Source organism: Halichoerus grypus, chromosome 15 (assembly GCF_964656455.1).
Source record: "Halichoerus grypus chromosome 15, mHalGry1.hap1.1, whole genome shotgun sequence".
Lineage (NCBI taxonomy): Eukaryota > Metazoa > Chordata > Mammalia > Carnivora > Phocidae > Halichoerus > Halichoerus grypus.
In genome coordinates this window covers 16,805,183-16,827,547 of record NC_135726.1, presented here as the reverse complement: position 1 = coordinate 16,827,547, position 22,365 = coordinate 16,805,183, and the positions used below count along the sequence as shown (strand labels likewise).

General features: G+C 42.0%; 1 protein-coding gene across 2 annotated transcripts in view; it reads left to right on the top strand.

The window, feature by feature from the left end:
* The first annotated feature begins 13 nt into the window (after positions 1-13).
* Positions 14-22,365, top strand: part of UTP4 (UTP4 small subunit processome component) — a 34,360-nt gene continuing 12,008 nt past the window's right edge. Inside the window, exons 1-10 of one of the 2 annotated variants that reach the window (XM_036089401.2) lie at positions 14-74; positions 1,817-1,977; positions 4,971-5,162; positions 6,405-6,489; positions 8,551-8,640; positions 12,129-12,340; positions 18,731-18,902; positions 19,004-19,095; positions 20,303-20,399; positions 21,158-21,222. In XM_036089401.2, coding sequence (XP_035945294.2) covers positions 1,819-1,977; positions 4,971-5,162; positions 6,405-6,489; positions 8,551-8,640; positions 12,129-12,340; positions 18,731-18,902; positions 19,004-19,095; positions 20,303-20,399; positions 21,158-21,222 — 1,164 coding nt within the window. In that variant the 5' untranslated portion in view covers positions 14-74; positions 1,817-1,818. The remainder of the gene's footprint in view (positions 75-1,816; positions 1,978-4,970; positions 5,163-6,404; positions 6,490-8,550; positions 8,641-12,128; positions 12,341-18,730; positions 18,903-19,003; positions 19,096-20,302; positions 20,400-21,157; positions 21,223-22,365) is intronic. The other variant, XM_078062517.1, reaches the window with a different exon arrangement.

Below are 22,365 nucleotides of genomic sequence, written 5' to 3'. Positions count from 1 at the left end.
CACTTCCGGGGCAGAGCACGCGAGGGCGCGCGCACGTGGGGCCGCGGCAGAGAGAGGCGAGCCCCCATCCGTAGGTGAGTTGGGGAATGGGTATGGGAAGCTGGCGGGAGAGAAAGGAATTTGAGTTGTGGGGTGCGGCCTGAGGCCGACGCCGGTGGAGTTCGCAGTTCCCCTTGTGCCTCGGCCTGGTGGGGGCTACTCCGTAGATTGCCGGAGAGTGAAGGGGCGGCGGAGTTCTAGCGCGCGCTTCAGACGCCCTCTTAGCAGGGCCGGGCCGAACGCGCCTGTTCTGCCCGTGGGTTCCTAACCTTGAAGGAAGACCAGTGAGGGGCAAACCGGAGTCGGCCCTTCTCTTCGCCGAGTGTGTATGTTTGCGGCGGTGGGGAGGGGATAGTTGACAGATGCCAGACTAAGTCCCGTCGCTTCCTTCCCTTGAGGAGCTCTTGGTTCTGCCTGCCCCATCAGCCTCACTTCCCTAACCTTAGCTTGAGTCTGGAATTTGGAAACTTAGCGTGCTATAAAGTTAGGGAGAAGTGTTCGCTAAAATGCAGATTCCTAGTCTTCCTTCCCCACCCCCATCCTCCCCCCAACCAAGAGATTGGAATTCTGGAGCTGTGGAGTAGGACCCAGAATCCTGCATTTTTATTTTATTTTATTTTTAATTTTTTTTCTTTATTTATTTGAGGGAGAGAGAGAACATGACAGGGGGGAGGGTCAGAGGGGAAAGCGGGGAGCCCGATGTGGGACTCGATCGCGGGACTCAGGATCACGACCTGAGCCCAAGGCAGCGGCCCAACCAACTGAGCCACCCAGGCGCCCCTTCTGCATTTTTATTTATTTATTTTTATTTCTTTTTAAGATTTGTCAGAGCACAAGCAGGGGGAACAGCAGGCTGAGGGAGAAGCAGGCTCCCCACTGAGCAAGGAGCCTGATTTGGGACTCGATCCCAGGACCCTGGGATCATGACCTGAGCCAAAGGCAGACGCTTAACCGACTGAGCCACCCAGGTGTCCCAGAAACCTGTATTTTTTTTTTTTTAGTGTTTTTTTTTTTTAATTTTATTTATTTGACGGAGAGACACAGTGAGAGAGGGAACACAAGCAGGGGGAGTGGGAGAGGGAGAAGCAGGCTTCCCGCCGAGCAGGGAGCCCGATGCGGGTCGATCCCAGGACCCTGGGATCATGACCTGAGCTGAAGGCAGATGCTTAACGACTGAGCCACCCAGGCGCCCCAGAATCCTGTATTTTTAAAAAGCATTTTTTCCAGATGATTTTGATGCAGGAGTTCTGCGGACCTGACTTTGAGAGACTGATTTAGGCTGTCAATATTTCTGGCTTCTTGAGAGTGTTAGTGGTGTTTACGCTTCTCTTCACCCCTCTCCCCCCGCCCAGCCCCCGAAACCTCACACACAAAATAGAAAGGAGTACCTTAGCTTCTGCCTCTAATACGACTGGTCAGCACGATGTGCCTCCCTTCCTTTAGGTGCACACTCTCAATTAGAGAACGAGGTTATGTTCAGTCTTATGTCACCCTTCTTTCCCAGAGTACTTTCCTCAGGTAATTGGCAGGATTGTTAGGAGTCTGGGACATGCTCTATATGTTGATCTTTTCGTTTTTAGCTGAAGCATCCTGTGCTTCTGGCGATGGTTTTGTAGATTCTTGTGTGGGGTGTGAAAGCATCATTGGTTAGGTATTTAGAAGTGAACCTCAGTGAGATACAGTTGGGCTCTTCCATCCAGGACAGTGATAAGAAATAATACACGTGACATGCTGCTGTTAACATTTAACAATAATGCCTCTTTTTCCCCTCCCCCAGGAATGGGTGAATTTAAGGTCCATCGAGTACGTTTCTTTAATTATGTTCCATCAGGGATCCGCTGTGTGGCTTACAATAACCAGTCAAACAGATTGGCTGTTTCTCGAACAGATGGCACTGTGGAAATTTATAACTTGTCAGCAAACTACTTTCAGGAAAAAGTAAGTCATTTGGAAGCCTGATTCCGTGTTGCTGAGTTAATTTCTTAAGTTCAATTCTACATCTTGTATGTCTTTTATATTCAAAGAGATCAAAAGAGAGTGACTCTCCGGAGTTGTTTAGAACTATGTAATTTGTGTAGTAAATATGCAGTCTCTTGTCTGAGCTCAGAGTTTTGATCTGTGTAATGTCAGAAAGATTCTACCTAGGAGTTGTGGTGGCTCACTGTCATTTGGAAACTGAGGTTTGCTGGATCTTTTGGGCACAACAAAAAGGGAAACTGTCAAGACCATTGCTTTATATCAGTCTCTGCACTGCTGCAACTTTGGTAAGGTGTCATTTCCTGCTGGGGTCGTCAGGACCCATTTCATTGTTAATTCAGAAAAAACGATGAAACATCTTAGTATCAAACTTTCTGGTGACATGATGGTAGGAAGATGAATTTCTAAGTTCATCTGTCTGAGAGAATGTAGACTTAAATGCCTATATTTGGGAGTAAACGAGGAAAATACTGTTTGGGTGTATGCAGAGGGCTGTTACGGCAGGTTATTTTTCAGAGGCACTGATTACTGATTTCAGGCGCAACAAAATAATTCATTTCACATTTATTGTGTTATGCATCTAGGCAGTGAATGGATGCCTGTGAATGGATGCCTGTGAATGGATAGCTGGATAAATGAATGAATTCAGTGCCCAGCAGCCTAGTACTTGGAATTTAGGCACCCTGCAGTTGTTTCTAAATGAGTGAGTGGCAAATGTTAGGCATTATGACAAGTGTCAGAAGCCCTACCTTGAAGGAGCTCAGTGTCCAGTGGAGGAAATAGGAGTATACAGTTTCCAAACAGTAGGCAAATTTTATGATAAAGCTAAGCACAGACATAAAATCTTAGTGGAGAGTTGCTTTACTCTAAAGATGTGAGTTTATGAATCCTGGAAAGGGATGACTTACTGAGTTGAACCCTGAAGAACCAAGAGTTAAAAAATTGGTCATCACCACAAATAGGTCATATTCTGTACTATGAAAAACGTCCTATGGTACATGCTTGTTGCACTCTGTGATATCTCTTGTCATTTATGATGATTAAAATGATAATAGTTCGTATGTTTGTTTAATGTTTTTCTTCCCCACTGAATTTCAAATTTTATGAAGGGACCATGTCACTGATATTGATGACTGTATTCCCAGCATTTAGCAAGTGCCTAGTACAGAGCCACTCCTGAATTAATAATTGTTTAATGAGTAGTTCAACCATTCTTTACTTAGTATCTCATTTTTTTCTCTCATCTCTTCTTTTCTCAACAATAATAATTCAATCTAGTCTTTCGCTTTCTCCATAGTCCCTTCCCTACTATTGTTAATCATTCTCAGAGCAAGAGTAGGGACTAGGAATAGGAATGAAAATGTTCTTTCTTTTCTTTTTAAGATTTTATGTATTTATTTGAGAGAGCGAGTGCACACGCAAGCAGGGGAGTGGCAGAGGGAGTGAGAGAAGCAGGCTTCCTGCCGAGCAGGGCTCAATCCCAGGACCCTGGTATCATGACCTGAGCCAGAGGCGGACAGACACTTAACAGACTGAGCCACCCAGGTGTCCCGAAAGTTAAAATGTTCTCTTCACATTTGACTTTGGCACTTTGGGCAAGCTGCTTAACCCACAAGTACTTGTGTCATTTCAAGTTAAGAGAGGAAAAATTGTACCCACTCAGTCCCTTTCATGCTGAGCAGATATAAGAATAAAATGCCTTGATATGTATGAATACTTTTGTAAGTGTTGAGAAAGCACTTAGAAATCTGAGACTTGAATGAAACGCTGGATTGAGCTGTATTATTATTTTTAAAATGTTTAAGTTTATTCCTTTTTTTTTTTTTAATTTAGTTATCTCTACACCCATCCAATGTGGGGCTCAAACTCATGACCCTGAGATCAAGAGTCGTATGCTCTTCTGACTGAGCCAGCCAGGCACCTCCATTTATTTTATTTTTTTAATTTTAATGGTAAAATTGACAGTATAAACAGCATTTATTTAAAGTGTATACATTGGGGTGCCTGGGTGGCTCAGTTGGTCAAGAGTCTGCCTTGGCTGAGGTCATGATCCCAGAGTCCCAGGATCGAGCCCCACATTGGGCTCCCTGCTCAGCGGGGAGTCTGCTTCTCCCTCTCCCTTTCTTCTTCCCCTGGCTCGTGTTCTCTCTCTGTCTCTTTCTCTGAAATAAATAAAATCTTTTTTTTTTTTTTTTTAAGATTTTATTTATTTATTTGACAGAGAGGGGCACAGCAAGAGAGGGAACACAAGCCGGGGGAGTGGGAGAGGGAGAAGCAGTGCTAGATGGGAGCCTGTTGTGGGGCTCCATCCCAGGACCCTGGGATCATGACCTGAGCCGAAGCAGATGCTTAACGACTGAGCCACCCAGGAGCCCCATAAATAAAATCTAAAGTAAAGTCTATACGTTGATAACTTTGACATATATAAGCCTTTGAAACTATCACCCAATCAAGATAGTTACATTTATTTTTTTAAAACTGTATATGTCAAATATGATTATATATAAACTTTATTCTAATGAAAAGGTTTTGCAGAACAAGTCCTGGAAAGAGAAACAAAACCAACTGTGAGCACCTGGGTGACTCAGTCGATTGGGTATCTGCCTTTGGCTCAGGTCATGATCCTGGAGTCCCAGGATCGAGCCCCACATCGGGTTCCCTGCTCAGCAGGGAGTCTGCTTCTCCCTCTGCCCCTTACACTGCTCGTGTTCTCTCTTTCTCTCTCTGTTTCTCAAATAAATAAAATATTAAAAAGAAGAAACACAACTGTATAGGTGACTAAAATTTGAATCTAAAAAATGAAAATCTTAATAAACATGATCTTCTGGTAGAACAAAACCCCACACTGGTTATTTCTAGGGAAGTGTTTTAATTTTTACCATGTTACCTGTGAGCACTCATTGCTGCTAGCTGATTAATTCATGGTGAGTTGACAAGTTACTGTGTTTCTGTAGTTTTTTCCAGGTCATGAATCTCGGGCTACAGAAGCTCTGTGTTGGGCAAAAGGACAGCGACTCTTTAGTGCTGGACTCAATGGAGAAATTATCGAGTATGATTTGCAGGCATTAAACATCAAGTATGCCGTGGATGCCTTTGGAGGACCCATTTGGAGCATGGCTATCAGTCCCCATGGTTCTCAGCTTTTGGTCAGTAAGCAAGTATTGGTAATTTAAAGATTTTACTTTTAAGTAATCTCTATACCCAACCTGGGGCTTGAATTCACGACCCTGAGATCAAGAGTCACGCGCTCTACCAACTGAGCCAGCCAGGCACCCCAACTATTAGTAATTTAAAGCAAGATTTCTCTTGTGCTTACGTGAAGTTTCTTCTCTGTGTTCACAGGAGGGTAAAGTTAAATTATATTATGACGTGTAGCAACTCCAATCTGAGGTACATTCCAGCAACCCCAATAAAAGATTGGAGTTGATATTGGGGATTAAAAATCCCTTGTCTTGGGGCGCCTGGGTGGCTCAGATGGTTAGGTGTCTGCCTTCGGCTCGGGTCATGATCCCAGGGTCCTGGGATCGAGCCCCACATCGGGTTCCCTGCTGAGTGGGGAGCCTGCTTCTCCCTCTCCCTCTGCCTCTGCCTGCCGTCCCCCCTCCTTGTACCCTCTCTCTCTCTTTCAAATAAAAAAAAACCCTTGTCCTTTTGCATCCTTTCTGCTGCTACTTTGGACCTCATTTATTCATTTATGAAATGAGAGGCTTAGTTTGGTTTAGCATTTCTCAAACTGTACTTTGGAATTGGGAGATGTGGACTCTTTTTTGTTGTATTGTGCTTTATGTTTTATGGTAAATATCATTAGAATATGGTTCGTAGATTCACAACACACTGATGTCTCTTAAAAGTTCTGGGAGGTCCTTCCACAAGTTAACTTATGGAACTATGTTTTACCACAGTGTTTCTCAAAAATTGTTTGAGTGCAGACTGAGAAGACAGCCCCCCTCCCCCCACACACACACACTTGTTATCTTAAAATGGGTGCTTCCAGATACTTCATTTTCTGGGATTCTATGATTCTTGTTTGATTTGCACTAATTTATACAACATCTTGACATGTCTCCATTTAGGTTGTATAGTTAATGGGTATTTTATTTAGGCCATGGGTCTCTAGAAGATATGTGCTGTGAAATCCTACTTCTTTTCCATGTCCTGTACAGGAATTGGGCCACTGATTAGCCTGTTTTCTAGCTAGGACATGAAGGCTGCCAAGAATACACTCTCAGTGTCTTGGTACCAGTAAGTTTTTTCTTCTCTCACATAGTATTTTTCTTTTTCACAGCAAGTGACAGTTTTAGGGAAGAAATGTTTATATTTGTAGAAACATATATTTAGTTATACAAAGTGCTTGTTTTCTCTATTTTCTATTTCTCTTTCTGTAATAGGTTGGCTGTGAAGACGGGTCTGTGAAGCTATTTCAAATCACCCCAGACAAAATCCAGTTTGAAAGAAATTTTGATCGGCAGAAAAGTAAGGGTCATTTTTGGTGGGGCAGTGAGTAGCCTTAACAAGAAGTTATGTTTCTGTGCCCCTGGGGATAGGCTATGTTTCCATGTGTCCAAGTACTAGTTTAGCTACATGCTGACTTTACCTATGTATAGGGTATATGCTCGAAGCCATCCCTCACTCAGGCTTTCTTTATCCTGTAGCATAGTTGTGATCGCCTGCTTCAGTATTATAGAAAACCTGAAATCCAAAATAGGAAAGCTAGTGTTTCTGTGTAAGTCACTTTGTTAGTTCTCACTTACTTTCTTTTTGAAGTTTTAATGTTGTGCATAAAGTCTTAAAACTATAATTTTTAAACAATTGCCCCCGTTCCACCTGGACCAGTTGACACTGACTTCTGGAGCAGGGGGTTGGCAAACTTTTTCTGTAAGGATAGCAGGTAGTAAATATTTTAGGTTTATGCTCTGTCAACTCTCTTGTCACATAAAAGTAGCCATAGATAATATTTAAACAAATGGGTATGGCTCTGCTTTGGTAAAACTTTATTTATGAAAACATTTGGTGGGCCTGATTGGTGCTTTGGGCCATAGCTTGCTGATCCTTCTAAAAAATAGTACCTGTCCCCTGTATTGTGTCCATAAGTAATATTTATTATCTGCTAGTTAGATTCCTTTTGATTTGTTTATTTATTTATAAAGATTTTATTTTTTTAAGATTTTATTTATTTATTTTGACAGAGAGTGAGCATAAGAAGGGGGAGTGGGAGAGGGAGAAGCAGGCTCCCCACCGAGCAGGGATCCCGATGTGGGGCTCAGTGCCAGGACCCTGGGATCATGACCTGAGCCGAAGGCAGACGCTTAACTGAGCCACCCAGGCGCCCTATAAAGACTTTAAGTAATCTCCACACCTATCACAGGGCTCAAACATAACCCCGAGGTCAGGAGTCGCATGCTCTACCAATTGAGGCAGCCAGGCTTGGGTGTTTTTTGGGGTTTTTTGTTTGTTTATTTTTATTTTTTTTAAAGATTTTATTTATTTATTTGACAGAGAGAGACACAGCGAGAGAGGACACAAGCAGGGGGAGTGGGAGAAGTAGGCCTCCCGTTGAGCAGGGAGCCCAACTTGGGGCTCGATCCCAGGACCCTGGGATCATGACCTGAGCCGAAGGCAGACGCTTAACGACTGAGCCACCCAGGCGCCCCTGTTCGTTTGTTTTTAATTATTAGAGAGAGAGCACCCGAGCAGAGGCGGGGCAGAGGGAAACGGAGAGAGAGGATCTCAAGCAGACTCCTGACACAGAGCTTGATCTCATGACCCCGAGATCATGACCTGAGCCAAAAATCAAGAGTCTGACTCTCAACCAACTGAGCCACACAGGTGCCCCTTGGGTGTTCTTTTTTAATTACAAAGGTAATACAATGCTTATCCAAAATCTGTGTGTTTAGCCAAGTGTAAAGAGAAAATAAGTATCTCTTCTGCTTAGTCAGCAACATTTTGGAACTAATCTAGGCATTTTTGTATATTCATATAAACAAATATACAGGAGTTCTTGTGCTTGTTTTTTCACTTGGTGTATCACAGATATCCTTCCATGTCAATCATGCCAGTCTGCATGGCGTTCCATTTTATGGTGTTCCGTAATTTATTTAACCAAACTCCTATTGATGGGTATTGATTTTTTTTTTTTTACTACTCCAGTCAGCAGCAGTGCGTATTCCAGTATACATAGTTTTGAACGCTCCTGCAAGTATTTCTCCTTGTTTAATTCCCAGTGCAATTGCTGAGCCAAATATGCACATTTAAATTTTGTTAGGTTAGTAACAGATCACCCACAAAAAGTGGTGTTTCTTTACCCTCCTGTCGACCATTTCTGCATTATTAAAGTAATATTAAGTACTTCATTATGGGTTCCAAGGCAGAGTTGTTCCTCATCTGTTATAAAACGGTTCTTCACCAGCGTGCAGTAGATGAGAGCTAAGATTGTAGAACACTAACCCTGTAGGTAATTGTCAAAGGTGAACTCAGTTACCTCTCACTGTATATTTATGTGTATGTCCCTTTCTTTTTTGTTGTGCAACTCCCAAGGTCGCATCCTGAGTCTCAGCTGGCATCCCTCTGGTACCCATGTTGCGGCTGGCTCCATAGACTACATCAGTGTGTTTGATGTCAAATCAGGTGACTGTTTCTCTAAGTTCATTTGGGCTGTGGGTCTTGTTGGTCAGATTCACATTGGTGGTTTTCAAAACCTTGAGCCTTTGTGCTTTCAGTGACCTTTAGGGCCTAACCTCATTAACCTTCTGAGATGTTAGCTATGAATTTCACTCCTTTCTTGCATTGCTGCTGCTGCTTTTGGGAGAATCCGGGTTATTCGGTGGGATACCTAGGTTTTATCTAGTAAGAGTTCACCCTTGAGCAATACGATATATGCCACAAGTGACCAGTTAGAATATCTATTTATATATACCAGACGTTGGTAAAAGGTGTCTCTCTTTGAGGAACATAAGGACTTGGTAGCATGATTGGTGAGGCATGAGATCAGAAAGGTAGAGAACCATATACTTTCTCTATTCTTGGCCTGCAGAATTGGCTTACGGAATCCTTCAGTGATGAGACTGAGTTCAGCTTGTTAGGTGGGCCCATCTAAATGGGAAGTAAAACAGGTCAGGTTTGTCTCGTTTTTCTTTTTCCTCCATGCTTAAGCAAAATTTTTTATTGTTATCTGTTATACATGCATAGTCAAAGAACTCCTTGAGGCTTGTTACAAAGAAGCAGGAGTCCCCCTATCGCCCTTCTCTCCTCAAAGGCAATCATCTGTAACTCTTAGCTAATTTCTTTGATGTTTACCCCCACTTATGTACAGGTACATATATATATACGTTTGTATGTATATATCTGTCTCATTGATTCATCCTCAAATTCTTCCAGTTGTATAAATGAGGTTCAGATAGATCTGATTTTCTTTCTACCACTTTTATCTTCTTGAATGATTCTCTCCCCAGAGCCTTCTGACCTCCAGTCTAGTGTACCAGTTTCTGGCCCTGCTATACCTCTGTAGGTCTTGAACACTGATTTCTCAGTCATTCCGTGGATCTCCTTTGCTTCTCTCTCAGGTAGAATCCCCTGTGTCCATTCACTTTCCTGGTTTATTCCTTTGTTTGGTGGATCATGAAAAGGGGTTCATGAGAATTCTAGGTCAGAAATTATTTTCCCTTAGAATTTTGAAGTCATGGCTCCATTGTCTTCAGCTTCGAGTATTATTATAAGCTCTGATGCCATTCTGGGAGAAGATCTTTTGTATAGGTTTTCTGGTTTGTTTTTACAAGGAGCTTTTAGGATCTTATCCTTACTGTTCTGAAATGTAATAATTAGGTTTCTTGATGTGTGGATCCGTTAACATCAATCATATTAGACATTTGGTAGATTATTTTAATCAAAAAACCCAGTTTTCAGTTCTGGGGTAAATTTTTTTCTGTTTTTAAGATTTATTTCACAGCACGCTCAAGAGAGCGCACAAGCAGAGGGAGCAGCAGGTAGAGGGAAAGGGAGAAGCAGGCTCCCCGCTGAGCAAGGAGCCGACATGGGGCTCGATCCCAGGACCCTGGGATCATGACCTGAGCCAAAGGCAGACGTTCACCCAACTGAGCCACCCAGGTACCCCCCCTTTTTTTTAAGATTGATTTGGTTTTTTTTTAAAGAGCACAGTGGGGAGGGGCAGAGGGAGAGAAAGAGAGTGTCCCAAGTCGACTCCAAGCTGGGTGCAGAGCCTGATACAGGGCTCATTCCCAGGACCTGAGCTGAAACCAAGAGTCTGACGCTTAACCAACTGCACCACCCAGGTGCCCCTCAGCTCTGGAGGAAATTCTTTTTTTTTTTTTTAAAGATTTTATTTATTTATTTGACACAGAGAGAGAGAGACAGCTAGAGAGGGAACACAGGGGGAGTGGGAGAGGGAGAAGCAGGCTCATGGCTGAGCAGAGAGCCCGATGTGGGGCTCTGGAGAAAATTCTTAAATTATTTGGTAAAGGAGGTTCTCTCCATTTTCTCTTTCTGAAATTTTACTATTTGGATGTTGGCTCTTCTACTATTCTTATCTTTTCCCCCTTCTTATTTTTCATATCTTTGACTTTTTATTCTGCTTCCTGGGAGCTTATCTTTATTTTTATCTTTCATTTACTTATTTATTTAGATTTTATTATTTTTTTTAAGATTTTATTTATTTGAGAGAGAGCACAAACAAGAGAGCACACGCAGGGGGAGAGGGAGAAGCAGACACCCTGCCGAGCAGGGACCCTGATGCAGGGCTCAACCCAGGACCCTGGGATCATGACCTGAGCTAAGGCAGCTGCTTAACAGGCTGAGCCACTCAGGCCTAGATTTTATTTTTAAGCAATTGCTACATCCAGTGTGGGACTCCAACTCAAAATCCCGAGATCAAGAGTCACATGTTCCACCGACTGAGCCTGCTAGGCACCCCTTGTCTTTATCTGTAAATCCTGTTACTGAGTTTCTCATTTCTGCCATTTCCAAAGCTCTTTTTTGTTTCCTGAGTGTTCTTTTTTATAGCGTTTTTTGTTTCATTATATATGGACTTCTCTTTCTAAGGTTATTCAGGATATTTGTCAGGTATTCTTCACTCTTGCTCTGTTTTCTCCCTGGTATTTTTTTTTTCTAGTAGTCTCTCTGGCCTCCACCTTTCATATTCCAGCTTTGCTCACATGTCTGATGATAACTTTACTTACCACAGGAGTAGATATGCTTATTCCTCATAGGTTTCACTGAAGAATGATCTGGCTGGAATCTTAGTTTGGGGAACCCCCAAAGACATTGGCTTTTTAGATCTTTTTTCTTGTACTGGTCATATTTCCCAGAATTGTGTTTTATTCTCCTGCCTGGTGATAATAAGCCCGGTCATCAGCACTCTGGGAAGAAAACTGGTGTTCTGAACATTCAATTAATAAATTTTCACTCTATTTTCCATATAATAATCCCACCCTCGGTTGTGCCTGATCTCTCTCTCCAGAGAATGAATCTCCATTCTTGTTTGAGGTGAAGTTTGGGAGTTGCTTGGCTTTTTAGTTAGGGGATAGTTATCTGAAGGATCTGTAAGTTTCTAAGCATACTTTCAACCAATTTCTCTTTTTAGTTCCACTTTCACTTTTTCCAGAGTTTTTGGGGTCACCACAGTTCTGAGTCTTCTGAGGATTTCATGGTATAAATTAAGTGGCTTCTTGGTTTTCCCCACTGTTGACTTGGGACTTAGTTTCAGGGCTCTGCTACGTCAGTTACTACTCCATGTTTTCTTTTTCATTCCCAACATTTTATCAACTATTGTCTTCTCTTCCTTTTCTGTGGGGTTTTAGAAAAGAGCCAAGTGTAATACGCATTGCTTTTAAGCAGTTTTAAGTGAAGTCTCAAATGTCTCCTTTCAATTTCACCTCCTCCCCTCCCCCCCAAAATTTCTGTCTCCAACCAGCCCTCCCCCCTCTCCCCCACAGTCTTTAGGTAACCATTTTTGTGTTTTGAGACAGTTCACCATAACTACTATTTACTGGCTGTTTGTGGTCTGTGCTCAGGCAGCTAACTTAATAGATGCCTACCACAGGCAGGTTTTGAAGACAAAAGAAGTAAGTACCATTCAAATTTGGGCTTTTCTTATTTTTCAGGGAGTGCTGTTCATAAGATGCTGGTGGATAGGCAGTATATGAGTGTGTCTAAGCGGAAGTGTATCATATGGGGCGTGGCCTTCTTGTCTGATGGCACTGTCATAAGTGTGGACTCTGCTGGGAAGGTGCAGTTCTGGGACTCCGCTACTGGGACGCTTGTGAAGAGCCATCTCATTGCCAGTGCTGATGTGCAGTCCATTGCAGTATCTGATGTGAGTATGGTCCCTGTTTTGAGCAGTTCTGTACAACCTGGGGGCTGAGTAGAGGAGGCTGTGTCAGTGATGTGGCACAAACAGTGTTCCCTAATCCCCAGTGTCTTATGCAGGGAGATGAGTTTAGGAGAATGCACCTTAAACCCACATAATTTCTTTGAACGCTCTTACTCTCCTAACAACTAGTTAGAGAATATTCTCTAGAATATTAGTTAGCAGAGAGGTTTTTTTCACACGCTCCCCACCCCCAGTTAATCCAGTCTGATTTAGATAGGCCACAGGGACCCTAGAAGAATCTTGAGAAGTGCTCTTTTTCTCTGTTTGTATAACTCTTCTGCTTCCTGTCTTGGGAAATTAGGAAATAATTTTATAGTGATTTTGAAAAAATTAAATTTCTTCTATTTAAATATGACTTTAGCAGACTTGTATTGAACAAGTGTGCCTCTTCCCTTTTGGTAACATGAATTCTTAATCAGAAACCTTTGGGTATTTTAGCATTGGGGCATGGGAAATGACTTTGAGGTTTGCTGACTAGATCCTTTATTCTTTGTCTTCTTAGTTTGAGACTTGTTCGCTATCTTAAGTGTGGACATGCAATAATTAGTGTAGAGATCACTCATGCTTGCTTTTCCTGCCTGTAAGTTGTTTATACCCCACTTAACAGGTTTTCCGTGAGAACAATTTGATGGGTGTTAAAGTCCTGTGAAACATTTAGATGTCACATGTAACTATAATGAAGAATAAGTTGAAATGAGTAGGAGAAATTTTCCCTTTTTTTAATGATATTTATTTATTAGAGAGCACGAGTGGGGGAGGGGCAGAAGGAAGAGAGAGAGGAAGAAGCATACTCCCCACTGAGCGCAGGGCCCGATGGAGGGCCAATTCAGGACCCCAAGATCATGACCTGAGCTGAAGTCAGATGCTTAACCGTTAGCTTAGCCACCTAGGCACCCCGAGAAATTTTCCTTTTAAAATAGAGTTTTGAGGGCGCCTGGGTGGCTCAGTTGGTTAAGCGACTGCCTTCGGCTCAGGTCATGATCCTGGAGTCCCTGGATCGAGTCCCGCATCGGGCTCCCTGTTCTGCAGGGAGTCTGCTTCTCCCTCTGACCCTCCCCCCTCTCATGTGTTCTCTCTCATTCTCTCTCTCTCAAATAAATAAATAAAATCTTTAAAAAAAAAAAAAAAAAAATAAAATAAAATAAAATAAAATAGAGTTTTGAAAAGGAGAGGCAGGGGTGCCTGAGTGGCTCAGTTAGTTAAGCATCTGCCTTCACTCAAGTCATGATCTCAGGGTCCTGGGATCGAGCCCCGCTTTGGGCTCGCAGGGAGCCTGCTTCTCCCTCTCCCTCTGCCTGCCGCTCCCCCTGCTTGTTCTCTCTCTCAAATAAATAAAATCTTAAAAAAAAAGGAAAGACAATGAGAGACAGATTTTATATTAGATACTTACATGTTTAATCTCTGTATATATAGTTTTGCTAACATATTTACAATATCTGAGAAGATGAAAAATGCTAATGGTAATTTTTAGAGAGGAAAGTTGTGGCAGGCAGGCAGGAGGCAGGCTTAATTTGTACTCTATGCTATTTTATACTGTCATCTTTCTTTTACCATGTGCTTATAATTACTATATTGTATTGAATCTTAGATACAAATGATTATAAGACATGCCATAATTTTGTTATCATGGGAAAGAAGAAACCCTGCCAATTAAGCTATGACAGTGCTTTTTTTTTAAATGTAAAAGTTAAGTGTATAATACAAACTACTATAATACAAACTGACAATGTTTTTTTATTTTATTTTTTAAAGATTTTATTTATTGGGACACCTGGGTGGCTCAGTCAGTTAAGCATCTGCCTTCAGCTCAGATCATGATCCCGGGGTCCCAGGATCAAGCCCTGCATCAGGCTCCCTGCTCAGTGGGGAGCCTGCTTCTCCTCCTACCTGCTGCTCCCCGTTTGTGCTCTCTCTCTCTGACAAATAAATGAAATCTTAAAAAAAAAAAAAAGATTTGTTTATTTGAGACAGAGGGAGAGTGAGAGAGCATGAGAGAGAGAGCACGAGCTGGGGGAGGGGCACAGGAAGAGGGAGAAGCAGACTTCTCGCTGAGCAGGGAACCCAACTTGGGGCTCGATCCCAGGACCCCGGGATGATGACATGAGCCAAAGGCAGACACTTAACCAACTGAGCCACCCAGGTGCCTCTACAATTTTTTTTATTTGTACTTATTATTATTTATATTTTATTTATATTTTACTTATTGAAGAGGTCCTTGAGACTTAAGCATAAATTTTTGTTATGTCACTTTTGTGCATGTATAACAAGGAAAATATAAGTGAAATAAAGTGAATAAGGTACTCCTAAAACTTTTTCACATGCACAGATGGACTGTAATTCACTTTTTACCTTGGTCATCAGGGTCCATGTTTCCTACACATGCCTCCCAGCCATCCATGATGCTCCACTAGAGTCCCAAGATTTTCTTCCCAGTTTTTGACAACCATTCTGCAAGTTGTGTTTGTTTTGAATTTGTTGTTGTTGTTTTGGTGTTTTTAAGTAGGCTCCACACCCAATGTGGGGCTTGAACTCAGGACCCTGAAATCAAGGGCTGCGTGCTCTACTGACAGCCAGCCGGGTGCCCCCCATTCTGCAAATTTTGATGTTTGCTCTTTATCTGAAGATGTCACGCATATGCAGCTTGACAGCCAACAGATATCCTGATTTCAGAGATGTTTAAATGTGGGCAAATGTGTGCCTGAGAGTCAGGGAACTGTGTGCTTTTTTTGTGGGGGGGGGGATGTAATTGTACAAATTCCAGCCCTCCATGCTTATCACACACTCTGGACTAGGGCAGACTTGGGTCTGAATCCCAGCTGTAGCACTTAATAGCTACTCATCTTCCTTGGGCAGGCTATTTGTTTCTAAACCTCAGTTTCTCTTGTGAAAACAGGGTGCTAGCAATACATACTTTCAGAGTTTGGGAAGGATTAAATGGGTAGTGCATGTAAAGTATCTGGCACAGTGAGTGTGGTATTGGCATTATTTTCACTTCTCTTTTGAAATTGATCCTAATTTCAAGGCTTTTCTCCACTATACTCTCTTGCCAGACCAGCTGATTATTTTTAGGTATCTTTTTAATGGATTTTCATTGACTGAAGAGTGAATGGTGGCAAATACCCAGTCCTTTGATCTTCTTAGATGTCTTGCACCCTTATCAAGTAGGCGAGTACTGATTCCTGCAGGGAGTTGTAGGGAACATTTGGTTTCATTTAGAGGTCAGTCTTCAGATTGTTTTTCTGTGTGAAACAGTCCCTCTGATTAAATTAGGACACTTCCCCTCTCCCTTTCCAGGTCAGCTTTCCCCTTGCTTTGTTCCCTCTTGCGCCCTAGGAGAGCACTTTTCTTTCATTTCCTTTTCAGTTCTTTTATGATTCTACCTCAGGAAAAGATGATGTGGAGTGAGTTAGTGTTGTCTTCTTAGTCCCTCTCTGTTGGTGGGATTTTGTGCAAACTGCCCCCCCCTTTTGGTAAATGAACTCTGTTTTTTTCTTTTTAAAGATTTTATTTGCCAGAGAGAGAGCAAGAGTACAAGCATGGGGAGTGGCAGGCAGAGGGAGAAGCAGGCTCCCCGCTGAGCCAAGGAGCCCAGTGTGGTACTTGATTCCAGGACCCTGGGATCATGACCTGAGTGAAGGCAGACACTTAACTGACTGAGCCACCCAGGCATCCAGTAAATGAACTGTTTAGCTGGAGATGGGGGACAGTCTATGAGTTCCTAAGCTGCTCAGTATCTCCACTTTTCCTTGGGATAATGATTTTCAAGTAGAGGTAAGGGAGAGGCTGGTCTGGGCTACCTTATATGCTGTCCTTCAGATATGCTTTCCTTCTTTCTCACCATCATGTGCCTGCAAGTTACCTCAAAAAGAACTGGCACAAGGTTGAGGTGGTGTGGTGTGCCCAGAGCAAAGGCTTTTGAAGTTCCAGTTTCCTTACCTGTGTAAAGAGCTATTAAATGATGATTAGGGGGGAAAAAAGATAAAATCATGACTCATCTAAACATGAAATGGAAATGTCAGAGATTTTCTGTAACTCATTAACTAATGAGGAAACCAGTAAGATGTTATAGGCAGTTAAAAGGACAGTTTAACAAATACAGTTCTATAAGGTCATCAGGAATGCTGAAATGAATTTATTTACAAATTCTTGCAAGACTCAGTGTCCATAGGGCAATTAGTAGTTGCATTCCACCAGGCAAAATTCTTTTGCATCACTCTCATTACTACAGTTTACAGAGTTGTAAAATAGCTCTGAGACCGTCACAGGGCTCACTAGACAAGGATACCGGTACTTTTTATGCTCGTTTCAAAGTCATTCACAGTTTCTCCTGATAGGGCAAATGATACTTAACCTTGCAAATTACTCATACGTAGTTTTTAGCACAGTAAATGTGTAGTTGTGGCAGTTACATGTTCATACATGTTTAGACATCTCCTTTGTCTTAACTGGCTGACCTAATCTTCATACCGTTTGATTGTTTAACTGCTGATCCAGTTCCTGGCTTTTCTCACTACCTTATCAAGCATCCATCCTGTCTTTTTTTCTTTTTCCCCTGCTCAAAGTTATATGTATTTTTAAAAGCCAGAGTGAAAATGAGGATGGTTTTGAGAATATAAAGGAATTTTTAAAAAATTGTAGACATGCCAAGACTGTTTACTTATTTATTTATAAGAGATTTATTTCTTTATTTGAGAGAGAGCGAGAGTGCGAGCTGCGGGTGGGGTTAGAGGGAGACGGAGAGCGAATCCTCAAGCAGACTCCCTGCTGAGTGTAGAGCCCAACGTGGGGCTCAATCCCAGGATCCTGAGATCATGACCTGAGATGAAATCGAGTCAGACACTCAGCCGACTGAGCCACCCAGGTGCCCCAGATATACCAAGACCTTTTAAAACTAAGAGAAGTTACGGTGCTCAACATACTGGTAAGAGAGAGCCTTAAACTGAGGACCAGGGAACCTGGGTCTTTGTGTGATACTGACCAGGCTGCTTACCTCCACCCGCCTTCTCTTCATCCTAAAAGAAGCCAGTGAATTTCGGGGTTTTCTAAACTTCATTCTTTTGACTACAGTTGTGCAATATTTTCCTCCCACATTTCCAGTAGTTTACTGGGGTTTGTTTGTTTTTGTTTTTGGAGCCCAACGAGGGGCTTGAACTCATGACCCTGAGATCAAGACCTGAGCTGAGATCAGGAGTTGGAGGCTTAACTGACTGAGCCACCTAGGCACACCCAGACTTGACTTTAAAAAACAAACAAACAAACAAAAACTTGTTTTATTGTGGTAAAATGCGCATAACATAAAATTTGCCTTTTTAACCTTTTTTTGTTTAAAGATTTATTTTATTTTTGAGAGAGGGAGAGCATATGTGTATGCACATGCGTGCAGGGGGAGGGGCAGAGAAATAGGGAGAAGGAGGAAGCGGACTCCGAGCTGAGCATAGAGCCCTCACGGGCCTTGATCCCACCACCCTGAGATCATGACCTGAGCCAGAATCAAGAGTCGGATGCTTAATCAACTGAGCCATCCAGACACTCCCATTTTAACCATTTTTAAGTACATTTCAGTGGCATTAAGTATATTCACAGTGTTGTGCAACCATCACCTCTATCCATTTTCAGAACTTTCTCATCACACAGAAACTCTACTGGTTAAACAATAACACGTTATTTCTCCCAGCCCCTTGTAACCTTTATTCTACTCTGTCCATTTGAATTTACTGTTCTAGGTACCCCATGTAAGTGGAATCATATAATATTTGTCCTTTGGTGTCTAGGTGATTTTACTTACCATAAAATTTTCAAAATTCATCCACATTATACCATTATCAGAATTTCATCCCTTTTTAAGGCTGAGTAATATTTCATTATACACACACACACAGTGCATTGTGCATATTCATTATCTGTTGATGTGCATTTGGGCTTCCATCTTTTGGCTTTTGTGAATAATGCCATGAACATTGGTGTACTCATATATGAGTCCCTGTGTCCAAATCTTTTGAGAATATATTTTTATTACTATTAATTGAAATTTACTTCTAGGTGATCATTTTTGTTGCTTTTCTAATGGGGTCTACTTTGTATATTTGAAAGCACTGTAATAGTTTGAGGTACATATTGTTAATTTTGTCAGTAGGGGGCACATTATTACCTGTGTGTGAGCTTGCTCCTCTGATGGAATTGTCAGCTTCTAGAGGAAAAAGACCCCATAACTTACCTTTCAGTTCTGGGCATAGGTTTTCCCCTAAGCTCTGTAGACAGAAAACCTCAGGGTATGTTTTTCAAACTGGGCCCTGTTTTGCTTAAATGTACCTCCCTAATGATTTAATTTCTCAGCAAGAAGACAGTTTCGTGGTGGGCACAGCCGAGGGGACAGTATTCCATTTTCAGCTGGTCTCTGTGACTTCCAACAGCAGTGAGAAGCAGTGGGTGCGGACAAAGCCATTCCAGCATCATACACATGACGTTCGAGCCGTGGCCCACAGCCCGACAGCACTGATATCTGGAGGTAGGTTGCACTCTCTGCTAGGTTACTTCTTTACCCAATCCATGCAGGACTTGTTCTAATCCTGGTGCCATCTCTCCCCACCCCCACCCCTCTTGCCCTAGGCACTGACACCCATTTAGTTATCCGACCTCTCATGGAGAAGGTGGAGGTTAAGAATTATGATGCTGCTCTCCGAAAAATCACTTTTCCCCATGTAAGTATCACCCCCCAGCCCCCACTGTCCCTCTATCCTGTAAGACTGAGCACAGCTCACACTTGCTGGGCAAATCTGTAGGACTTGTGTTTGTTACCTACTTTCCGTTTTCAAAAACTTCTGTTTTTGAGGTAAGCCTCTCACAAATATATTTACAGGGACAAAGAGATTTACGGTAGCACTCCTAGTTCATTTTCTGGGGAAATCATCCCTTTTCTAGATAGTTGTGTTTTATGGGGAGTTTATTTGTTTTTAAGACTGGATTCTATTATTCTCGGTGGGGGCAGGAAAATCCAGGCTTCCAGTGTTCTTCCAAGGTAAAAGGACATCTTTCCAAGCTAGAAACTCTTCTCCTCACTACCTGCTTTTACATTCCATTCAACCAGTAAACCTTACTGAGTCGGCCTCCTCATTGTCTTGTCATTCTAATCATTTCTCTTTGTCTCCACTGCCATTATCCTAGTTTGAATCAGTGTCTTTTCTCATCTGGATTTGCTTGTTAAATTGATCTCCTTTTATTTACATTTGTGTTATTCCAGCCTATTCTCCATTGATCCACTCAAAAAACAAATGCTTAAAAGCTTTTGGTGGTCCCTGTTGCCTTCAGGATAAAGACCTAATTCCTCAGCATGGCCTATGAAACCTGTCCTTGGTCTGGCCCTGATCCTTCAGCATCTTCTCTCACTTCTGTCAAACCCTTGCTGCACCCCATCCCTACCCCCTCCCAGTTCAGTGTGCGGAAAGACTGTATTCCCTCTAATGCTCTCTTATTAACTTGGAGCTATTCTACATGCCATCACTCTGCTTGGAACACCCTGCCCTACCTTTTTTGCCTGACAAGTTTTTACTAATGAGCCTCATCAGGACTCCTGTCTTACCCCACAAGACTAGATTAGATATCTTTTCTACGTTTTCTCATTACCTACTGTGCTTAGCCCTGTTAAAATTCTTAGCACACTTAGTGCAGTTGCCTGTTGAATTCGTGGTCAACCCTTTTAGACTACAAGCTTGAGGCCAGTAGCTATGTTTTTATTTACCATTATGTTCTTAGATCCTAGGACAGAGCTGGCATATGGTAGTACTTAGGAAATTTTAATGAAGTACATGGATTTCGACAGTAAAAAATGTGCTAGGATGTTGCTACTGTATTGTACTGAGGCGATAGAATACCTTGGCTTATTTATCACTTTTCAATTCTTGGATACAGCGACGTCTCATTTCCTGTTCAAAAAAGAGGCAGCTTCTCCTTTTCCAGTTTGCTCATCACTTGGAACTTTGGCGACTGGGATCTACAGTTGCAACAGGTACAATGGGAGAAAGTCTTTTCCAATAAGAAAACTGGAGAGAGAAGCAAAAAATTAGAATTGCAGTTGAAATTCTGATTGTGGAAAAATGGGAGTAGATTTTCCTGTGCCTTCAGAGCAAAGGAGTTCTTCAGAGTGTTAGAATCGTTATCAGAATACTGGATCATACGTTAAAAGTTGATGGTCCTGTAAGGCACACTGCAAAGGTATAGTGGAGGTAAGCGTTGTCGGTACAGTTTACCCTGCCTTGACTGGGATCAGAACAGGCTGCTGAAAATGACAGGATTTAATGTTGGGTAGCGGCAGCCCTGCATGGAAGAGAAGGTCGTATGGATCTCACTGGGATGACAGCCTCGTGGCCTTTTGTACGACCTGTTCATGAAGTGTTTGGGCTCTGTTGTTTTATGGTAGATGAGAGGTTTTTACTTTAGGCTCCAAAATGAGCAAATGAAGTTGAAGTCGAGGTCACACAAACCCCACTTGTACCCACCTGCATGCCTGACTGTAGTTTGTAGCTTCAGAGAATTAATGATATACCATGGGCCATATCCAAGGCATCCAAATAGAAGCTAAGAAAGTGCTCACTGCCTTCTGCCTCATATAAACCCAAAAAACTGTGGGTTTACTAAGTCAGACATTTTTCTAATTTCCCAGGGGTAGAGATTTCCATTCTACTCAGGAATGACTTCTTAGTAAAAAGAAAAATGTACAAATAATCTTTCTTTGAGTAGGAAAACCTTGGAAATTTCTTGTTCCAGGAAAGAATGGGGATACCCTTCCACTTTCTAAAGACGCAGATCATTTGCTGCACCTCAAAACAAAGGTAAGGAAGTTTAACTGTGTGTTCAGGCTCTGAAATCCAGAACATTTTTCTTATTCTGAATTTTGAGGGTTGCTTGGTTGGTATCATAAATTCTGTAAAATCTAAAATGATTTAAATGAAGTACTGTGTCAACAGGACTAGGTTTCCTGTGACTATAAGTTAGGCATTCAGAATGTATTGGATGAATGAATACAGGAAATTGTGTTTCTTTCTTTTGGTATTATTATGTAATTAACCTGCATATTTTTATAAAATTAAAATGGTACAGGCAGCTCAGTCGATTGATGTCGGCTCCAGTCATAATGTCAGGGTTGTGAGATAAGGACTCCACGTCGGGCTCCATGTCGGGCTCCGCGCTGAGTGTGGAGCCTCCTTAAGATTCTCTCTGTCACTTCCCTCCCCCCGCCACCTCCTGCACACACTCTCTCAAAAAAATAAATAAAAAATACTAATAATAAAAAATAAAATGGTATAAAAGTATGCAATGAAAAAAAAAGCCTCCTTACCCCAAATCCTGGTCCCACTCTTCATAGATAATCACTGCCAGTAGTTTCTTGTATAGCTGTCCAGAAAAAATTTCCACCCATGTGTGCATGTGTATATCCTTTCTTTCTACAATGATGAAAATATATAATATGCAAACTGCTTTGTAACTTCCTTTTAAATGTCTTTTTAAATTTTTTAAAAGATTTTATTTATTTATTTGAGAGAGAGAGCAAGCACGAGGGAGAGGAAGAAACAGACTCCTGGCTGAGCAGAGAGCCAGACGGGGGCTCGATCCCAGGACCCTGGGATCACGACCTGAGCTGAAGGGAAACGCTTAACCAACTGAGCCACCCAGGCACCCTATTTTATTTTATTTTTTAATTTTTTAGTTTTTTTAGTAATCTCTATACCCAACGTGAAGCTTAACCTCACAGTTCTGAGGTCAGGAGTCACATACTCTTCTGACTGTACCAGCCAGGTGCCCCTAAATGTCTATTTTAATTACACAAATATTTGTGAATACAGTTTTACTGGAAAGAATTCAAACAGTATTTATAGTTTATATTCTTGACTACCTCTTTAATTCTAGTCTGCTCACCTGGAATAATTACTGTTAATTGATTGACTATATCTCCTTCCAAATCTTTTTCTGTGTGA